Source organism: Talpa europaea (genome assembly GCF_964194135.1).
Source record: "Talpa europaea genome assembly, chromosome: 1".
In the NCBI taxonomy this organism is placed as follows: Eukaryota; Metazoa; Chordata; class Mammalia; order Eulipotyphla; family Talpidae; genus Talpa; species Talpa europaea.
Window position 1 is genome coordinate 6,558,807 of NC_140073.1, and position 19,479 is coordinate 6,578,285.

The following is a 19,479-nucleotide window of genomic DNA, read 5'->3' on the forward strand; positions in this document are numbered from 1 at the left end:
ACCGCCCAGTCTGGTGCCTGTTCTGTGAAGGAGGGCTAATGCTGTGGGGCTTCCCAGCCCCTCCTCTCCCTACTTCTCTTCTGCCTTGCAGTTGGTTCCTGTTGCTGGGAAGCCCAGCTCTGTCCCGCTGAGGGGTGGGTGCGAGGGCGCCTGTCCTTGGAAGTTAAGGCCTGCCACTTGTTTTCTAGGGCAGGCCTCAGTGGGAACCTCCAATGGACTAGAACCCTTCCTGGCCCAGTCTCCTCCTCTCAATGCAGCCACCCTTCTATGAGTGGGGGACCCTTGCAAGACTGTCCCTATTTTTAACCCAGGCAGGCCAGGAAGCAGTAGGTCAGTGGCTAGCGGGGTGCGCCGAGTCCTATTCCCAAGCCTCGCGTGATGCTAAGAAGGGTGACCGGGTACAAGGGGTCCATCTGGCTCAGGGCGCTCTGCTATTTCAGTTGGTGTCAGGCCCATGAGCAACTCCATCTTCCACCATAACAGCCTCAAGAACAGATGGGGAAGCAGACCCAGATACAAAGCAGTATTTATACATTTATTTATATATGTATATTTCAGAAGAAAAGAACAGTTCAGCAGACAGGAAGCAAGCCTCTGCCCGCCTCGGCGTCAGAGTGGGTACGTGATAAATATGAGTCACTGCTCAGGGACGGGGGGCGGGGGGCTGGGAGTTAACTGGGAGCGAGGGGGAGCTCTAGGCACACGCCGGCTTTTAGGGGGACATAATGTGGGCAGGGGGACCTGGGCATCTAGAGGCCCTATGTACAGCTTGAAGCTTGGGGGAGATTAGCCCAGTGGCTATGGGAGTACGTGGAGTAAGGGACAGGCTGCTGGACCCCGGGTGGGGGTTGGGGCCAAGACACCCACTCACCAGCGCCAGGCCACTGTCGGCCTCCAGCAGGTGACCACTCACCTTCCTGGAAGCCCTTTGAATTTACTGGGCTTAAGGCAACTTTGGTCCGAGGTTGACCCCCTTAGAGCAGCTTGGAGCCCCAGCTTGGCCCCCACCCCTGCCCTGAGGACCCTCCCCAGGCATGGAGACAGCCAGTGCTCACTAGATTGGGGCTCTGCTATGTCCACGTGGGCTCCAGGGGAGGGGGAGGGCCACTTTCCAGTAAAGGACTGAGGGGGCCACAGTCCACGGACATGCTCCCCACTGAGGAAGCCCCAGGATCCCAATCACAGGGGCTGGGACAAGGCTGTTTTAAGGCCTAGGGAGGGTCTCCCCAGTGGGAGGAGGGCGGACAGTAGTCATAAGGCGTGGCCTCCCGCATGGTGTGGAAGGCCATGTAATTCCTATGTCAGAATGAGGGCGTGGAGGCGCACTGCGGACGGCGGGGCGTGGGGCTCGCTGGTGTTGCCCGTCCTGAGGATAAGTGCTTTGAGAGCCAGCGCAGAGGGGACCCGCAGTTCCTAGGCTTCTTTGAGAGTCAGCTCCTCCACAGAAAAGCCTCCCGTTCAAAGTGGAGAATGAGAGGTAGGAGGGCAAGGCCTGGCTCCCCCAAAAGGGCAGAACACCACCCAGGGTCGGCAGTTCCCACCCCTCTTCAAACCCACAGCAGCCGTACTCCATGATTTTGGCAATCCTTCCGCGGGTCGGGATGTGGCTTCAGATTGCTCCAGACAGCCACTAAGAAAGGTTCACAGTGCCACTTGACGTAAGCCTTTATCCCTAACCCAAGCCTGCTGGCCCCCTCCCAGGAGGAGTGAGCAGAGGGGTCTCTCTAGCTCTCCAAGCTTCTGATTTGGGGAGACAAGGCCACTAGCAGACAAGAGTGGAGGGGGACGCCAGAGTCCTGCTCGGGGTTGGGAGGCGCGTCTCCAGGCTCCCCGGGACAGAGCCGTCAGGGCCTTGTCCTAGCGAGTGACCACCAGCAGGCCCACTCTGGCTTCCATCCTGCCACTCCTGCCCAGGTTCAAGTGCATTTTAGTCATCACTCCGCTACTAATGGCAGAAGCTCTGCATCCACCCACCAAACAAGACCAGCCTGCCTTGCAGGGATTCCTGCTCCTCTGCTCAGAAAATGATGGGTCCCCTATACCACACACATTCTGGAAGCTTCCACAAACCTAGGCCATAGGGCTGCGACACCATCTGGGGCTTACAGGGACCTTCCTTCCCAGGGGACTCCAGGTTCAAGAGCGCAAGGCTTACCTGGTCCGCTGGCCCCCCTGGTTCAGCCAGGCACTAGGTATCCAGTTACATGATCAGTCTCTCCAACTCACAGGCACATGGTCAGTTTCTCCAGCTCACCTAGGGCTGGCTTCTGCTACCCCAGGGGCTCATGGGAACTCCGCTCTCCCAGGGGAAAGGGACCTCCTGGGCCTTGCTTAAAGCTTAGAAGTCCAAGTCAGCGTAACAGTCAAACCCTAAAAAAGTCCACTACCTTGCTTCCCAACCCACTCTGGGGAGCAGCTTCAAGGATGGGGGCATCTGCCCTCCACTCACTGGGGTCTGAGCCAAGTCTCTTAGGGCTCAATCCAAGACCCCTGTTGATTTCAAAGGTCCACTCCAAATGAGGGGTGCTTCCAGTCTCGAAGGGGAGGCGGGGAGGGGGCTTGTACAGTCACAGGCTTCCCCTTGCCTCCAGGGTGCCTGAAGCCAGCCCTCCAACCACCAGAGTGGACAGGTGGGAATTGGGCCTGTCCTGCCCCAGGAGGTCCCTGTCCAGCTCTGCCGTGGGATGAGGGGCCACCAGCAGGACAGCAGCTCCAGTGTGAGGACTTCCAGTTTCACCAGTCGTGGGGAGGGCCGAGCCCAGCTCAGTCTCTCCGAGAGAGCGCCAGTGAGTGGAGAGAGCTGGGGCGCAGGCTCCAGTGTAACACCATGACATCCAGTGCGTGTGGCGGTGACACCTGGGGACCCAGGGCCCTGCTGTACAGCTGCCCGGGGAGGGCAGCTCAGTCACACAGGCGGTAGAAGTGGAAGTAGTAGTCTGTGGCTGGCCGGCCCAGGGCTTCTGAACTGCAGTTGGCCTGACCCTGGGTGGAAGGGCAGTGGGAAGGGGTCAGGAGGCTCTGGTGGTACAGGGCAGGAGGCACACCCCTTGCTGACGTCACCTGAGGCTGCCCAAGTTCTCCCAAGAGCTCTGCAGACCAGTTCCTGCTCCTCCCCCAGCCCCACACTGAGATACAAGTGCAGGGGGAGGGGTGGGTAGGAGGCAGAGGGATTGCCTGTGCTTACCAGCAGTGCCACCCGGAAGTGGTAGGTGAATTCGCGGAAGGACAGGATGGTTACTGGCCACTGGTGGGAGGTGCCCTGGAGAGAGGGGGGAAGAGGGGTCAGTGGCAGCCCTCACCAGGGCCACGGCAGCCTTGGCTCATGGCGAGGTTTATGAGGATAAAAGCAGAGAGCCCCGTAGCGAGACCGGAGGGGGCTTTGGGGAACTGCAGTCAACTTCCTGCCTGGTATCTCTGTGCCAGTGGTCCACACCTGGCCACTGCCTCCCTGCCTCATCACGCACAATACTCTGGGGCACACGTCTGTCATCCCCATCCTCGCTACAGCCCGCTAAGGGTGCTGTCTGCGTCCGGGCAGGAGCGCTTGGTCACTTGCAGATGTCGGCAGAGCGGGGCTCGGGGCCAGGTCTGTCCGGCTCTTCCTGGCAGGGGCATGTGAGGCCAGCTGCCTCGACTTGCGCAGCTGAGCTTTGGGCACATGGGTCCAAGCCTGACCTCCACTGCTAACAGGTATCAGGCTGGCCTCCCTCCCTCTGGCACCCCAAGGCCTGGCCTGTTCGGGGCTCTCACCCTCGCTATCCCCACAAGAGTGCATTTCTGCGGTGTTTCTCCCTAAGTATCCTTGGAAGGCAAAGCTGTGCCCACTTCACCTTTGTCTCCCAGCTGGGCCCAGCATGGGCCTGGGACAGAGAGTGAGTGAGAAAAATTCCCTTCATTTGTGCTCAGCCTCATAACTGCAGGTCCCCTGGCTGCGGGGGAGCCGGTCAGTGAAGAGATCCAGCCATTTGGTCCCCTGAGCGGGGGTTGCCGTCGACATGCGGATCTTGCCCCCATCACAAATGGAACCTCCCAGCCTGGGCCCAAGTCCAGGCGTCTTGCCTCCTCCCTTAGTCCTCCCCCTTCCGCTAGGTCCTCTCGCCTCCGGAGCTCCCCTACTCCTGGGACACCACCCCCTTTTTCCTTCCCCAGCCGACCTCAAATCGTCCTCAGGTCTCAATCAAACATGACTTTGGGTGTGGCTGTGAGGGGCTGCAGGCTGGCGCGTGGGGCAGCGGAGGACGGAGACCGCAGGCCACAGGTCAGCTCTCCTTGCCCAGGACGCCAGAGTCCAGGCTTGGTCCCTGGGGACTGTGTGGGCTGTCATGGCCAAGACAGGGCCAAGAGGTGCTCGGCAGTGAGCAGCGCACCCATTCACCCCACAGGGTGCGAAGGCCCAGGCCCTGGTATGTTTCGTATGGGGTGCCTGCATGCTGACCCCAGCTCCCCCTCCTCGCCAGTTTGGGGGCTCAGTTGTACCAGGGGAGAGGAAGTTCTGGGGCTTGGCTGCACCCAGCCTCCCAGTCACCCCTACCTGGGTGTCCTGGTGGTTGTGGAGGCCCTGTGGAGAGTCCCCCTCTTCACACGGCTCCTCCTTTGACATCAGGCTGCACAGCACCACAGACACAGGGGACGAGGAGCTGGGGAAAGGCCCAGTTAGCAGGGAAGTGGGGTTCCAGAGTCCCTCCGCCCAAGCGCCCTCCACTGCATCTCCCCGCCCTGCTGAAACAAGCCGGGAAAGGAAGCATGACAGTCCAGATGCTCCCCTTTCCCGTCCACCAGCCCACATGCCTGTGAGGCAGCAGCTCTTTCGGGGTGAAGAACTGGAGCCCAGAGATTGCCAGGGTCACAAGGCCAGTTAAGCAGAGAACAGATGATAAAGTTTGCATCTCTCCTCTGCCCCCTCCCCCGAGTTGCATGAGATCCCCATGCCAGCACTTACTTCATCTGCAGGGTCAGGCTGAGGTGCAGTGGGGTGCTACTGCTGACAGGGATGTGGTAGGTGAAGTTTCCAGGCCTGAAAGGACAAAGCTGGCTCCTTAGCCGAAAGCCACCCTACCAAGCCCTCCCTCCCCGCCATATTCCTCAGGCCCGTCAATAACAGAGCCCGTCAAGGCCTGGAAAAGAGTTGGCTGGCGGGGGGAGGTGCAAGATCTGGCCAGCTGTCCTGCCTGGGCTCTTAGCACCTGAGGAACCTATCCTGAGCCAAGCCCACCTGCAGGTATCCCCTGGAGCGCAGTACTGGGAGGTGATGGGCATTGAATTCTCCAGCACCTGGATGGAGGTCAGGGAGGGCACTGGCTCTGCAAGTAGAGAGGCTGTTTGGGCAGGGAGGAGGGTGACAAGGCAGGACACAAATGAGCAGCAGCCAAGTCTTTCCTTGCTAAACTTGGATCAGTCACACACGTTAGTATACGTTTCAGATTACTCTTTCCAGACCCCCACAATGGCTGGGGCCACACCACCTACTTCCCCAGAATCCCAAAGGCTAGTCAGTTTCCATGAACCTGAGGTCTGCCTCCTTGACAGAACCACAACTCCCAGGAGCAAGGATGGGTCTTCCACATCCCTGCTTGCAGAGGGATCAGCTTATTGGCTTCTCTTCCTGATCGCACGCATATCTTCCCGACTCAGTTCCGCGACGTCCAGCCAGTAGCTTCAGGTCAGCCATGGTGGAAGGAGGCACACAAATCAGGGCCCTTTCCCCACCTCCCCTCGGAGCCATTGGTGAGACGTGTATGTAAGCACACGCCGTGGCCCTGTGGCCCTGTGCCGAGGGGCTAGCCCGGACTGCTGGCTGGGTGGGGATGGAGCTGAAGAATGACACGGGGTGGAGGAGGCTTTCTTGTCCACCTCCGTTCCCCTACAGGCTTGCTGACTTCACCATCCCTCCCTCCCCAGGGGCAGCTGGGGTCCCTGGCACTGAACGTTTGCTGGAGCGGGACAAATACCACAGCTTAGGCACCACACCCAAGGACCCCAGCCGGACCCAGCACGCCCATGATCATGTACCGACGAGATGGGAGGGGCCCGTCCCAATTCTCTTTAAGACATACAGCGACGGTCCTGCAGAGACCGGTCCAAAGTCAGCCCCTCCAGGGGCTCTTCCCTAATTTCTACCCCACCTCAGCCTGGACTCAGTGCCCTCGCCAGTCGGCATGCTGCCTAAGACTCCCCACAGAGGCTCTTCATGCTGCTGTGTTTTTGTGTCTGTGAGCCTTTGGGCACAGGAGCGTGTCTGTCTTCATTACCCTGAGTGCCCCGTCCCCAGCCAGTCAAAGCAGCGGCTCAGGAAACAGCTGCCTGGGGTTTCCCCATCACCTTGAACTTCAATCTCTGCAAGCCAGTTTCTGAAGGTTTTTTTTTTTTCCACTATAAGCCACAAAACCCATCAAATGAAAGTTGATGAGGTGGCCTGATACCTAAAGCAGAGCTGCCTGGTAAAGCACGGAAGGCTCTTGGCCTCTTCGACTTCCGAGCAGCCCACCCAGCAGCTCCAGGAACCCAGTTTGAAAATCACTGCAATAAAAGGTTTAGCGTTTTGAAAACCAAAAGCTTGAGGTTTGGAAAACTTGAGGGGACCCTGTACAGGACCCTGGTTGCCCTGGTGGTGACATAGAAGCAGCCGGGGGACTTGGGGTCAAGTTCTAGCTCTGCAGTTAATGGGACTGTGCCGCCCTGGGCAAGTCACTGCACACAAGCCTGTTTCCTCCTCCGAACAAGGTAGAAAATTCCCTCCTTTGCAGGACTGTCAATGGGACAATCTATACAAGGTTCCTGCCTGACCCCTGGACATTCCAGTAAGTCCTCCCTTAACATCACCAGGCTTCTGAAAATGCGGGCTGCAAGCAGAGCAAAACAAAGCAGGTGCTTGCACAACACTCTCATTTGATGTCAGCCAGGATTGTTTATCCCGCGTCAATGTTACTATGAATGACGTGGAGGGAAGCTGCGCGGGGCCTGCTGCACGGGCTCAGCAGATACCTGCTGACTGGCAGTTCTGTACCCAGGCCTTGCCCCGAAATGGGCCCAGGTCAGTGGCCCAGGTGTAGGGGGCAGGACCAGTACCTGGCTGGCCCTGGGCCCGAGTGGGCTGGGCAGGGCTCAGGCTGGGCTGGGGAGCCCCTCGGCGGGCCCGGCCATGGAGACCAAGGCTGGGGCTGTTCTTGGCTTTGCCTTGCGCCCCAGGGAAGGGGACTGCAGGGCTGGCCACAGGCTCCAAGCTCTTTGGATGCTTGGAGTGATCAATGCCATTGGCCGAGAGGCCCCAGGACTTGGCTCTGATGTTGGTGACCGGCAGCAGGGCCATCTGGCTGGGGCCTGTGGATAGAACCAGGACAGGCTGACAAGAGGGAACTGGCTGTCTCCTGCCCAGCTGTCCCCAGTGGACTTGGGTGATGCCCATCTGTCCCTTGGTCCCCTCAGGGAAACCCAGTCTTTCTCCTGAGCCTTATTCTGGGCTCTCGGAGACCCAGCCACTAGCCAGCGAGACTTTAGGGCCCCCCTCCAGAGATACCTGAGCGGTTGGTGGAGGGGCTGGGACTGTGGCCGGGGTGCAAGCTGGAGCCAAAACCTGGGTCGGTGGTGGGTTTGGGGGCAGGTGAGGAGCAGCAGATGATGGGGCAGGACTGGCTGGAGCACAGGTCCAAGGTGCGGAGGGCTGGACCCGGGGCCATGCTGGTCAGGCTGGTGGTAACTGAGGAAGCAGGAGGCTATGTGAGTTGTGGGTGGGGTGGGGTTGGGGGAACAGAGCACAGCCCTCAGTCTTGCATTCCCCCCACCCCCGGCCAGGCCCACCAGCACACACCCAGCAGCAGAGAGGGCTGTGTGCCTGGCAGCCCAGTGGTCCCAGGGGACTGTCGGCGCTCAGTGGTCCCAAAGCTCTGGCTGAACCTGCTGGGGAAGCAAGAGCTGAGCTCAGGGCCTGGGACAGCCTGAAGGGGGTGCCTGGGCATCCCGGAGAAGCAGGAGGGGCAGGAGGAGGTGGACAAGGACGGCGCAGAGGAGGCAGGAAGAAGGGCAGTAAGAGGCAGAGGCTTGGTCCAGACACGTACCATGGGCACATGGCCTCACCCCGCCCAGGGTGCTGGGGCCGGAGCAGGGCCAGAAGACAGGAAGTGGACACGGCAAGAGAGCTAGGGGGCAGCAGAGATGAAGAGGAGGGGACAGGCGCAAGGGAGGAGAGAGAAGACACAGTCAGAGGTCGCCCCAGGAGCTGTGGGTGACAGTGAGCAGGCAGAGCCCGAGGTCCCAGCCTGGCCCTCCTCTCCACCCTCACCCCACCCTGGGTTCCGCAAGGCACCCCTGCCTCTCAGTGCCCAGCTGCCTTGGAGCAACGCTGAGCAGAGCAGAAAACAGCATCGGCTTCAGCAGGGCTGCCTGCCCTCCGGGGAGACCCCCACCCGCCCCTGCAAACCCCACAGGCTGAGGGGAAGCCTCTAGGGAAGATAGCCTAGGGACTCCTCTGACCCTGAGTCTGGCCTGGCCTGGCGGGCACTGCGCCTCCGGGGACATACCCATCAGTCTCTACCACGTCCTCCTCGGTGCGCAGGCTTAGCACGTACAGGGTGGACATGGACACCACGCTGGGAGCCACAGGAAAGGGCCACTGTTAGAGCTGGCATCACCGTCCAGCGCCCTCTCTCTGGGGCAGTGCCCCAGGGTGGGTTCCCAGATGATGCCTGTAAGGGGCTCTCGCCCACCCCCGGGGTCTGACTGAGAGAGCCGCCTCCCTCCTGGAGATGTCAGCAGCTCCACCTCCAGGGCCACATGTTCCTCCCCAGGCCTGAGCCCAGGGGGAGCTCGAAAACCCCAGCCAGCCCCCCAGAACGTGGAGCGCGAGTCACCTGAAGGCCATGACCACCACCAGGGCGACGATGGTCCCCTGCAGGAAGCGTTGGCTGATGCAGGCCTGGTCTGGGGCCACAGACGATGACTGAGGACCAAGAGGAAAAGCAGGAAAGGGCCAGACTTAGGGTATCCCTGATACCACCCACTGTGGACTCTGCCGAAGGCGGGGTGCTGTGGTCTAATCATTCCTCCAGGAGGGCCCAAGATTGGCCAGGGAGGGGACATGAGCCCAGAGAGGTGCAAGCTGCCGAGAGTGGTCATGGAGATGGGGAAGCCCCCCCAGTCCAACCTGCCTCCCATCCTTGCCTACCCTCACCTTGCTGGCCATCTTGGGGGGCCTCTTTTTGTGGGGGACACTGCCTGCCCGGCTGAACTGGCTCCCGGCATGGCTGCAGCAAGAGGGCCAGGATCAGAGGTGCCTCAGGGAAAGGGATCTTGCCCTCCCCCGCCCTGCGCCCCCACCTGAAGGCACCCGAGCTGCCGGTGGACTTGAGGCTGTCCAGTCGCCGCAGCTTGGCCAGCTTGTGGCTCCAGCGCTCCAGCTCGTCAATGCGCGTCTCCAGGTTGTCCGTCAGCTTGCACAGCTCCTTCACGGCACCCACGTTCTCCATGAAGATGCGCTCCTGCCGAGGGCCGGGGCTCAAGGTTGAGGCACAGTCAGCGCTGCCCGGGCGCCCCTCTCAGCCTCCCACCCCCAGTGCTGCCTCTGCTCCCCAGCTCCCAGGGCCTGCCTCCCAACAGCATCCCACCTCTGTACCTTCGCTTCCCGCCCCTTGTGAGAATGTCCTCTGATGTCCCTCCCTGATGGACCTGCGCCTCAGACTTGAGCACTTCACTACTCATCGGAGGCCACCCCCCCGCCCCCCATCCCCCACCCGTGCCCAGCTTCTAAACCTCGCTTTCAAGTAGTAGCCACAAGGGGATGGCTCAGCATTCACTGCTGTTACCCTCCTGCATGGGCACATGGCCCTCAGCGAGGGTCCTGTTGCCTTGAGCACGCAGCCACAGCAGCCAACCCCCGTGACCCGCTCCCCCCCCCCACACCTTGAACCTATGGGGTGGGAGGGGGCGCTGGAGGAAGCAGAGGGAAGACTGGGTGGCTCCTGCCTTCCGCATTTCAGTGCCCCCAGTCTCTATGGGAGGGGGGAGTGCTCCTCCAGTTGGCCCACCCTTCTACCTTTTGGGGTCCCTCCAGTTGCCCCAAGCCTGCAGACCTTGTTCACCACCAGGAAGTTCTCTATGGTCTTCCCGTTGGCGAAGACCACATCTCCAGTGTCCTTCACCGCCTCAGGCAGGATCTCCTTCACCTCCTGGGCAATGACACCTGGGGCGGGGGGACAAGCCAAATGTGGGGGGGAGGGAGAACTGCCCACTGCACCCTAATGTAAGGAGAGGGCAGGAAGTGGAGAGAGGTTCTGGAGGCTAGAAATTTGGTTTCCAAGGATCTTGGAGCAGGGGGCATCCCCGAGACACAAACCACAGTTGGGGTGGGAAAGGGGGGGTCTAAGATATGGGGTTCTCCTGCTGAAAGGTGGGACTGATTCCTGGGAGTTAGAATCCCAGAAGACGGGGGCAGAGAACCAGGAGGTTGAAGGCTGGCTCGTCTAGGAGGCCAAGCACCCTCTAGGAGGCAAGGTTCCCAGCACCCTGATTTTCTAGGGGCTGAGTGTAGGGTAAATAAAAAGCATCAGGCTTTTCTGCCCTCCCGCCATTAGGATGGATGACGGATCCCTGCGGTCCTGAATGCGTGCCTGACGGCGGGCACCTGGAGCGGGGTGTGGGCATGCGTAAGAGGGTACACCTGGGCTGAGAGACTGGGCTTACAAGGGCGGCATCTCGGGGATGCCAGTCGAGCAGAGGACACTGGAGAGCCCAGAGTGAAGACTTGCAGGAGGCTGGGAGGCCTGCCAGCCTCCTGGCCCCCCAGCACCCCTGCCTGCCGTGTACCCAGTAAAATCCCAATAAAAGCCTGCAAAAGCCACCGAGGGCTCCAGGACTCTCTCCTCCTTTACCCCATCTGCTCGGATCATAGAAAACCTGCTCTGCGTCATCCTGCCCCTACACTGAGGAGCAGAGCTTCTAGAAGGCAAGATTCCAGGGGTCAGGGGGAGGGGGTCCTGGGGGTAGGGTTTCCAGGGATCCGGCCAGAACTGCTAAAAAAGGGGACTCAGGGGGCGGGGTGACCGGCTCCTGGCCCCAGCCCCAGCCCCCGCAGTGGGGGGCGTACCGGTTTCTGGCGCTGTGGTCTCGAGGCCCGCGCTGGCGGCGAACTCCGGCTTGTACCTGTAGTGCACCAGCCGCATGCGCGCGATCCGCTTCAGCTGTTCCGTGGTGTCCACCTGCGGGAGAGCCAGGGCCCGGACTGAACCGCTGCCAGGCACGCTCGGAGTGGGTCTGTCCAGAGCAGGCCCGACCAGAGCCGACCTCGGAGCCCAGAGGCTGCAAGTGTGGGGCGAGGAGGGGGGTGAACCCCTGCTACGGGGTGAATTGATCCAGGATCCAGATCCCCGCCTCCTTCCCCGCAGCCGGCCCTTCCACCCGGCCTCGCCCCTCCCGCTGGCCCCGCCCCTGCAGCCCCGCGCCCACCTCTTGCACGTGCTCCTTGGCCCGCAGGTCTGAGGGGTGCATGAGGGAGCCCATGACCTTGACGTTGCCGTGCACCACCAGCGCCTCATCCGGCCGGTCGGTATTGATGCCCACACGGCCATGGTGGAAGACGGTGTCGGGCACCTGCGCCCGCTGCCACAGCACGTCGCTGTCACTCTCAAACTGGCCGGGATTGGAGGCCTGGCACGATTTGGATTGGGATCAGATCAGTCCTGGGGGTGGGAGGGCTGTAGCGCCCTGAAAAGGGGAAGCCCCGCCACAGCAGGCACCCTTCCTACTCCAGCCAGGCCTCTTCACCCCATCTTAGCATCACTCCACCCCACCCCAACTTAAAATGTCCGGCCCATTGCGGCAGCCTGCAGGCTCTTGTAGGATCCGAGAAGGCTACCAGGACTTGTGCACCTCTATGCTTTACTGTGAAGGACCCTGAGGCCCAGAGAGGGTGGGAGCCTTGCCCAGGGCCACACAGCCAGTGTCCAGCAGGATCCACACCCAGCTCAGTACGCCATTACCCCAGTGTTGCTCCTGGGGGCTGTTTCTCCCAGTTCTGGGGGCCCTTACCCGCACAATGATGCGCTCAGAAATCTGGGCGGCCAGCGTGTAGTTCTGGTTCTGGGCGTGGGCCTGGAGGGCCACCACCAGCATGAAGTACCTGGGGCACACAGGGGTCTTGGAGCCACCCAGGATCCCACCCCACCTGCCCCTGCCTCTGCCACCCTTCCCAGGTGGGATGTACAGAGCACAGAACCTCCCACTCAATCATCTCCCCAGCTCCGGGGCCTCAGCCAGGGGCACGAACACCCCCTCCAACAGCAGAGGAGCCTGAGTCTCCACCAGGGGGCAGAAGCTCCCCAAGGCCCAGAGGGAGGCCCATAGCAATGTTCCTCAGTCCAGAAGCCCAGCTTTTGCGCGCCCACCAGGAGCCAATGGTGGGCTCGAAGTCTCAGGTCTGTAGAGTGGGTCAGTCTGAGATGACTGCCCCCCACTCAGAGACAGAGGGGCGCCGGCCTCTCACCTCTGGTCAGGGTTGGGCTTGCCCTTCTTGCGCATGTTGTTGGCAGTGGTCTCGCTGAAGTGCAGCCTCCCCACAGTCACCTTCGTGACCTGCTCAGGGGGTAGATTGACCCTGTGGAGGAGAGGAGGGTACTCAGGGGGCAGGGAGGCGGGCTGTGGAGAGCCTGGCCATAGGGGGCACCAGCACAGGAGTGTGTGGGGAGTGACACTGCAGGGGCTGCCTGGCCTCCTCAGTGCCCCGCCAGTCCCTGAGTCAGCCCTCCTGGCACCACCCCCAGGGGATCAAACTCTCACGTGACGGGGTTGAAGGGCCGCTTGCTTCTGTCCGACTGCGACTGCTCGATGTTGATGGACTGGTTCAGGGCCTCCAGCTGGGGAGGAGCGGAGCCCATGGCACCTCAGGCTCCCACCTGGCCCTGCCCTCCTCCCGCCCCTCAGGCCTGGCCCAGCTGGAGCTCATGAGGAACAAACCCACGGCCTCACTTCCCCAACACTCAGATGCCTTCCGGACATAGCCATGTTGTTGGCAGTGGCTGGTATCCATACCACTCCCCCCGCCTCTGCATGTGAGCCCCCCACAGTCACACTCCCAGCCCATACCCTCTTCCACACCTACACCCTCTGAGCATACACCCCAAGCCAACCCTCACAACACCCGCTCACACCCAAACCCTCTCACCCCCCAGACCTCTCCCGCCACACCCCACCAGCCCTTCCGGGCACTGCCCAGCATGCCTACAGGCCAGCCCTCCCCGTCCCTGAAGCTCCGGCGGAGGGCGAGTAGGCCCCTGGAGCGGAAGTTCTGAGCATATTCAAACAAGGAGGGCAGCGGCCTGGCCTGAGGAGAGGCAGAGGGGAGGAGAGGAGGGCACTGGGTCGAAGGATAGCAGGGCCCGGTGCATGTGAGGTGAGGACAACTGGGTCCTGGATCTATGGCTTGGGTAACCAGGGCGCTGCTGCCCTGTTTCTGTAGAGGAGGCCAAGGAGAGCTCATGTTGGGGCGTGGAGCTGAGGCAGCTGACAGAGGGATCTGGAAAAGGGTCTTGGCTGAAGAGGCCAAGACTTGGGGTCGGTCCCAGGGAGCAAAGGAAACAGGGAGCAGAAGCAGGAAGAGGGCTGAGGAGCAGGACATTTAAGGGGTGGGCGCCGGGAGGAAGGTGGATTCAGTCCTGAGGGGTTTCCTCACACTCACTTCACCTCCGGTCTTTCCATGCCCCCAAGCCTTCCTGGCCCTCTCGTCCAGTCCCTGCTGAGCCCCAAACCTGCCTTCACTCCGTGCAGCTTCAGGTAGAAGCAGTCGAGGGGCTTGAGGCCTTCGGGCGTCTTGACGTACTTGGGCTCGCCCAGCATGCCGATGTACACCGTCACCTGGAAGTGGTTCTTCTTCTGGCACACGAAGGCGTCGTCACCCACCGAGAAGTTGAAACCTTTGTCAGCGTCCACGCGGTAGGTGAGCATGGGCCTGGGGGCAGGGGATGGCACTCACACAAGGCCCCTCCGAGAGGGGTCTGGGGTGTCCAGCCCTGCCATAGGCCTGCGTTCCAAAGCGGTTCCCTTTTCCAGAACTGCCCCCCATCTTGAAATCATTCATGGGGCTGCTCCCACTTTTCAGAAATGGAAACTGTGTCCCCAGGAGGCTTTGAGCTCAGGTCTGCCAACACCTCCTTCCTTGCATGCCTGGGGCCACCAGGCCCTGGTGATGGGGGAGCAGGGCAAGACCCGTGGGTCCGCTGGACAGCAGAGAACGCCTGACAAGGGGCTTGATGGCCCCTCACCACACTTGGCTCCTTCCCAGAAGGCTGCCCGAAGCCCCCTCCCTCGCAGGAGACAGGGTGAGAGGGGATGCATCTGCAGAACCTCACTGCCGCCTGACAGCCGGTTGCCATGGAAACGGTGGAACCAGGCGCCGGCTCTGCTGCCAGCCCAGCCCCTGCCCACCGGCTTGCTCAAGCCCCCAGACATCCTCACTGTGACCCCTCCATCCTCCTGGGTGGGAGAGGGGCACTCTGAGCAGCCTGGACTCGGCTTCAGTTGACCCATCTGGTGCTGGGAAAGTGTTCCAAGTCTGGACCCTTCGGGTAGAATGAGGCGATTGCTGGCCCACCCTCACCAGGTCCCCAGGCACAGGCAGTGCCCCCCATGCCTGGGGCCTGGCTGGAGGAAGCCAGGCAGGAGAAATGTTTCCAGCTTGTGGGAAGAAGCCTTTGGGCCTGGTTTACTTCTACAGACAGGCCCTGGGCTCACGCCTTCTGCCTCACAGAGCTCCACCCACCTGCCTGCCTAGGGGAACACCCAGGAAGTTTCTGAGCCTTCCTGGGGGCCTCTGCTGCCAGCTCCTAGCCTTGGGACCTGGGAGGCAGGGTTGGCCTGAGAAGTGGGGGAGTAAGAGTGAGTGGGGGAGGGGTCACTCATCTGATGGCTGCGGTAGGGACCCCCCCACCATGGCAGGGCTTCAAAGGGATGTTTCAGCCACCACAGCAGCTGGCTGCCCCCGGCTCTGAGGGCTCTGGCTAAGAGTCCCCCACAGCCTGGTGTGCCCAGTTCCAGGAGGCTGGTCTCAGCTACCTGCCCAGGCCAGGCCATGTCCAAAGTGAGGTGAGGTGCTCTCTGCCCCCCATTCCTTTCCCTCTGGAAGGGGGAGGGCAGTGGTCCAGGTGTTCCTGGCAGGCAGGGGTGGATGTTGAGGGAGAGCTAGGAATGGTGGGACAGCCTCTGACCCAGCGTTGCCCCCCCTCCCCCATTTCTCCCCTCCAGGGAGGGGGCAGCTGGAAGGGCCTTGCTGACATTTAGCTTCCTGCTTCCCTTCCAGGAATGCAGGAGGAGAGGAAGAGGTGGAGGGAAAGGAGGAGCCAGAAAATGTGGACCCACCCACTTCTCCTGCCTGCCCCCCCAGGCCCCTCCTGGGCAGAGCCACCTTCTTAAGGAGGCCTCGGGCAGGCCCTGGTGCAGGAACCCAAGTGCCAGTCCCAGCTCTGCCATGGGCCTGCTGGCCCTTCCGTCAGCTGGGACCCTCTTGTACCACGTGCCCCCAGGCCCTATGCAAGGACTCAACCCCCTGCTGGGGTCCCAGGGTGGGGGTGGGTGGGCAGGGAGGGCCTCATCACTCACAGCTCCTTGCAGTTGGCATCATACAGTGTCGCCCACTTGTTCTGCTGATGCGGCTGCCACTTGATGGACTGGTAGTTGGGGTCCAGGTAGGAGCCACTGAGGCTGTCACTGTCCTGCAGGAGGCCTGGGGGGAGGGAACACCCCTGTGGGCCCTAGGCCCCGGCACCCTATGCCAACCCCTGGGGGTAGGGCAGGCCAGCCATGTACCTGGTGAGGGTGCACCTGGTGGGTGCCAAGGCGGCGTCTGCACCCGGGCGATGCTGAGGGGCAAGGAGCCAGGGCCTGGGGAGAGCGGGCCCTGGGGAGGCCAGGGCGGGGATGGGGCTCGAGCAGGGTGTGGGGGCAGAGTTGACACGGTCCCAGGCTCCTGTTTGATCATTCCATTCAGCATCTGGGCATTGAGGGTATTGGGGGGTGATTCAGAGTGCTTCCTCTTCTTGGACGGGTGTGTGGGAAGCCTGGGGGATAGAGGTACACACCATGGGGGTTGGCTCTCCCCGAGCCCCGTCCCTCTGGGTAACACTGCCTCCCTCTCCACCATTTCAGCAGGAGAAGCCCAGCCCAGAGGACACCTCCTACAGGAAGCCTGCAGGCTTTGCCTCCTCTGTGCTCTCCCATCACTCCGTGTTCTTGTTCTCTGTAATGACCCCCTGACCCCCAGACTGTGAGCCCAGGAGGGCAGGAGCCACACCTGACTTGTTGCCTCCTCACCACACCAAGCACCAAGCCTGGCACTTAGAATCACTTGTCGAATGGATGAGTAGTTCCCTTCCCTCTGGTGTCACCTCAGTGTCACCTTTACAGTGGGGACAAGAGAGCAGCCCCCTGAGTTAGAAACAAGCAGCCTCTGGGGCCACAGAGGCTGGGAAGGAGTTTCTGGGGGTTGGGGAGGCTGAAGATTTGTGAGTCTGCATAGCACTCCTGCCCCTTCTGGCTTACAGAAAGTTTGGGCAGTAGAAACTTTGCTTCAATGAAAGCTTTTGTGAATGTAGGGGCCTTGCTGGTGGCCTAGGGGTTAAGTCTCAGTGCTGTCACCACTAAGGCCTGAATTCGATCCCCGGCCAGGGAGCTACCCACATGGCGCCGCAGCCCTCTCCTGTCTCCCCCACAGCTCCCCTCAGCAGTGTGTTTCAGTAAAGCTGCCTGCTCTTCTCCCCACTCTGTCTCTGATGAATCCTCTCACCCCTCCCACATACCTCTGGCCTGTACCCCAGTTCTTCTATGCAAAAATAAATAAATAAATCTTTCAAAAAAAGAAAGCAGGAAAGCTTTTGTGAATGTAAAACTGCTAAAATGACCGAGACTTCAGCTGGGTAAGAATACAGCCCCTGGGTCAAGTCAGGCTCTGCCCTCCGAGTTCGTGACCTGGACCAGCATCTCCCCCAGTCAGGGCCCCACTTTACCTATCTGTGCGACAGAGATAGTCCTGCCCCCCCTCCATAAGGCAGCGTGGGCCGCTGGTGGCAGCCGTCATCCCCCACACGCTGCGGGCGCACTGATACCCACGCGGTGACCCCATCGCCTGGGGTTAGAGCTGCTGCCCTTCTCATCGCTGTTGCTACCTCCCTCTCTGCCCGGCCGGCCCCCGACCCCTCCTCCTGGTGGGGGGGGCGTGCTCAAGTCTTACTCTGCTCCATGCTGCTGCAGCAGCTGGTGCAACATCTGGGACTGCTGGGTGTGGTGCAGATCGGTGGGCACCAGACCTTGCCCCATGGCAGCGTAGGGGGGCATCGGGGGCTCGGCCTTCATGTACAGGTCCCGCTGCAGGATGGGGTAGTGAGGCGGGGGCGGCGGGGGCGGGGGGCCTGGCAGGTGGGCTGGAGGTGGGGGCGGGTGCTCCAGGCGAGAGGGCACTCCTACATGGCAGAGGGTCTCAGGGGTTATGGTGCGCAGGAGATGGGGGTCTGTGGGAGAGAGGGGGTGGGCGTCAGAGACCTACCTCACTCGGGTCCCGGGCACCAGGTCTCCCCGGGACAGGGTCTCCTGATTCCCACCCCCTCCTGAGCCAAACTTGGAGGCTGCCTTCCCGCCCACCCCACGTGTTAGGAGGTGAGACACGGGCCAGGGGTGAGCGGCCTTTCCCCGCATCCTAGCCAGCACCTTCCCCGGACCATCCCAGTTTCCCTCCCAGATCCTCCTGGAGCCTCAGGAAGAGTCTCCCCGGTCCCCTTGCACAGTCCTGCCAGTGGCGGCGGCGGGGGCTTCGCCCTTCCTCCAGCAGCCCCTCCGCCAGGCTCCCAGGGGCCAGCCCCCCAGCCTGAGGGGGGAGGCCCAGCTCCCTTTGTTCCCCAGGAGGCATTCCAGACATGTTTTGGGTAAGATAAACACAACTCTTGACCCCTCTCTGGGCTGCGGGGAGCTGGCTGCCTGTGATCCTGCTGCTCTTGGCCACCTGGGGGCCGCTGCGCCCCAGCACCACCCAAGGTGAGATGGGTCCGGCTGGCAGATGGGGCTTGCACTCGGGCCTTCCCCACAGGTCCACTTACCGAAGGGCACGTCCATGGTGGCGCAGGCGGCAGGCGGGTGGCATCACCAGCGGGGACACTTGCTCACAGCAGAGCCGGGCTCCCCACCCGCCCGTGGGGAAACAATAGCCAGCGCCGGGGAGTATTTGACCAGCGATAATCTAGGCCTGTAGGGCGGCCGCTGGCCCCCTCCCTCCCCTGTTCCCTCCCTCCCCGATAAGGCCGCCCCAACCACTTGCCCAAACCCCAGAGGGGGAGGGCGGTGCCCACTGGACTCACCATTCACCTGCTGGGGGGAGTAGGCCTCGGAGCCCGAGTCTGGGGGAGAGTCCGGGAGCGTGCTGCGGAGCGGGAGGAAAGGGCTATTGGGTGGGCCGCAGAGCCCCCACCCTCACCCTTGGGGTGTCTGGCAGGGCCGGGGCTGCACTGTGGGCCGGGGGGTCTGCCCAGCATCCCCTCAGACCTACTGGGTATTTGGAATCAGTGTGCATTGTCCCTGGCGATGGTGCTGGGCTTTTAGGGCTCCCTCCCCGCACCCACGGGCCAGGCCTGGCCTGCCTGCCCGCACCCACCAAAGCCCCACTTCCTGGAAACGCAGGGCTCTGGGAGGCTGGGCCTGGGGAGCCTCAGTGGGTCGCCAGGGGCTGCCCGCCAGGGGCAGGTGTGGGCTGGGCAAGGCGCCAGCTTCACCAAGCCTGGGTTTATTTTCTTCTTACAGGTTTTGTTTTATCAGTGGTTCGGGGAAAAGAACAAACTCAGCCCTGAGAGGTCAACACGTCCTGCGTGAAGACTGCGCTGGCCCAGAGAGGGGGCGGCCAAGGCCACACGGGGTCCTGTTCGTCGGCCATCCAGGTCCCCGCCTCTGGAGAGACTGCCTGCCGGCAAGCTCAGGCTGCTGGCCAAGGTGGCCCCGCGCTGGCCCCAGAGCCCCCCGGCTCTCCAGACAAGCCACCCACCCAACCCCGCAGGCCGAGTCAGAAAAAAGTGCTGGGCCCCAATCCCTGCTGGGCCGCCAGGCCTGAGGGCCGCCTGGTGTCTCCAGCTCCCTCCACCGGCTCCACCTGCAACCTGCACTTCCCTGCCAGTGATCTTGGGGTCCCTAGTGGGTCAAGGTCTTTCACCCATTCAGGTCCCCACAATCAAATGCCCTAAGTCCAGAGGCCCCTGCGTGCCTTCCTTGTAACTCCTCACCGTGTTCATTATTCCTCGGCTCTGCGGGTTACTGATGAATACACTCCCTCCCAACTAGACAGCAGCACCCACCAAGGGAGCTATGGGCTGGTCCCTGTACCCCAGAACGAGGGTGAGGGCGGCAGCTCTCAGGGCCAGGGTCCCCACATGACCCTTTCAGTCTCTCTGAGAAATGGCCTCTGCATGTCTGTCAGATCCTGCTGTGAGGGGTAGCAGAGCTTTCCTCAAAGGCCAGTTTTGGGGTTCC

At 61.8% G+C, this 19,479-nt stretch overlaps 1 protein-coding gene across 3 annotated transcripts in view; it reads right to left on the reverse strand.

Moving 5' to 3' along the window:
• Window positions 1-2,901: 2,901 nt before the first annotated feature.
• MYRF (myelin regulatory factor) overlaps window positions 2,902-19,479 on the reverse strand; it is a gene marked incomplete at both ends in the record, with an annotated part of 29,908 nt that continues 13,330 nt past the window's right edge. For 2 of the 3 annotated variants that reach the window (XM_084253068.1, XM_084253069.1), the window contains 23 exons: window positions 2,902-2,982; window positions 3,185-3,259; window positions 4,532-4,637; window positions 4,940-5,014; window positions 5,213-5,300; window positions 7,066-7,317; window positions 7,514-7,693; window positions 7,805-7,893; window positions 8,514-8,582; window positions 8,844-8,932; window positions 9,164-9,236; window positions 9,310-9,470; window positions 10,062-10,171; window positions 11,075-11,186; window positions 11,434-11,634; window positions 12,016-12,106; window positions 12,470-12,580; window positions 12,763-12,839; window positions 13,735-13,930; window positions 15,577-15,700; window positions 15,784-16,034; window positions 17,204-17,480; window positions 18,321-18,382. In XM_084253068.1, coding sequence (XP_084109194.1) covers window positions 2,902-2,982; window positions 3,185-3,259; window positions 4,532-4,637; window positions 4,940-5,014; window positions 5,213-5,300; window positions 7,066-7,317; window positions 7,514-7,693; window positions 7,805-7,893; window positions 8,514-8,582; window positions 8,844-8,932; window positions 9,164-9,236; window positions 9,310-9,470; window positions 10,062-10,171; window positions 11,075-11,186; window positions 11,434-11,634; window positions 12,016-12,106; window positions 12,470-12,580; window positions 12,763-12,839; window positions 13,735-13,930; window positions 15,577-15,700; window positions 15,784-16,034; window positions 17,204-17,480; window positions 18,321-18,382 — 2,950 coding nt within the window. Of the gene's footprint in view, window positions 2,983-3,184; window positions 3,260-4,531; window positions 4,638-4,939; window positions 5,015-5,212; window positions 5,316-7,065; window positions 7,318-7,513; window positions 7,694-7,804; window positions 7,894-8,051; window positions 8,133-8,513; window positions 8,583-8,843; window positions 8,933-9,163; window positions 9,237-9,309; window positions 9,471-10,061; window positions 10,172-11,074; window positions 11,187-11,433; window positions 11,635-12,015; window positions 12,107-12,469; window positions 12,581-12,762; window positions 12,840-13,734; window positions 13,931-15,576; window positions 15,701-15,783; window positions 16,035-17,203; window positions 17,481-18,320; window positions 18,383-19,479 lie in introns of all 3 variants that reach the window. The other variant, XM_084253067.1, reaches the window with a different exon arrangement.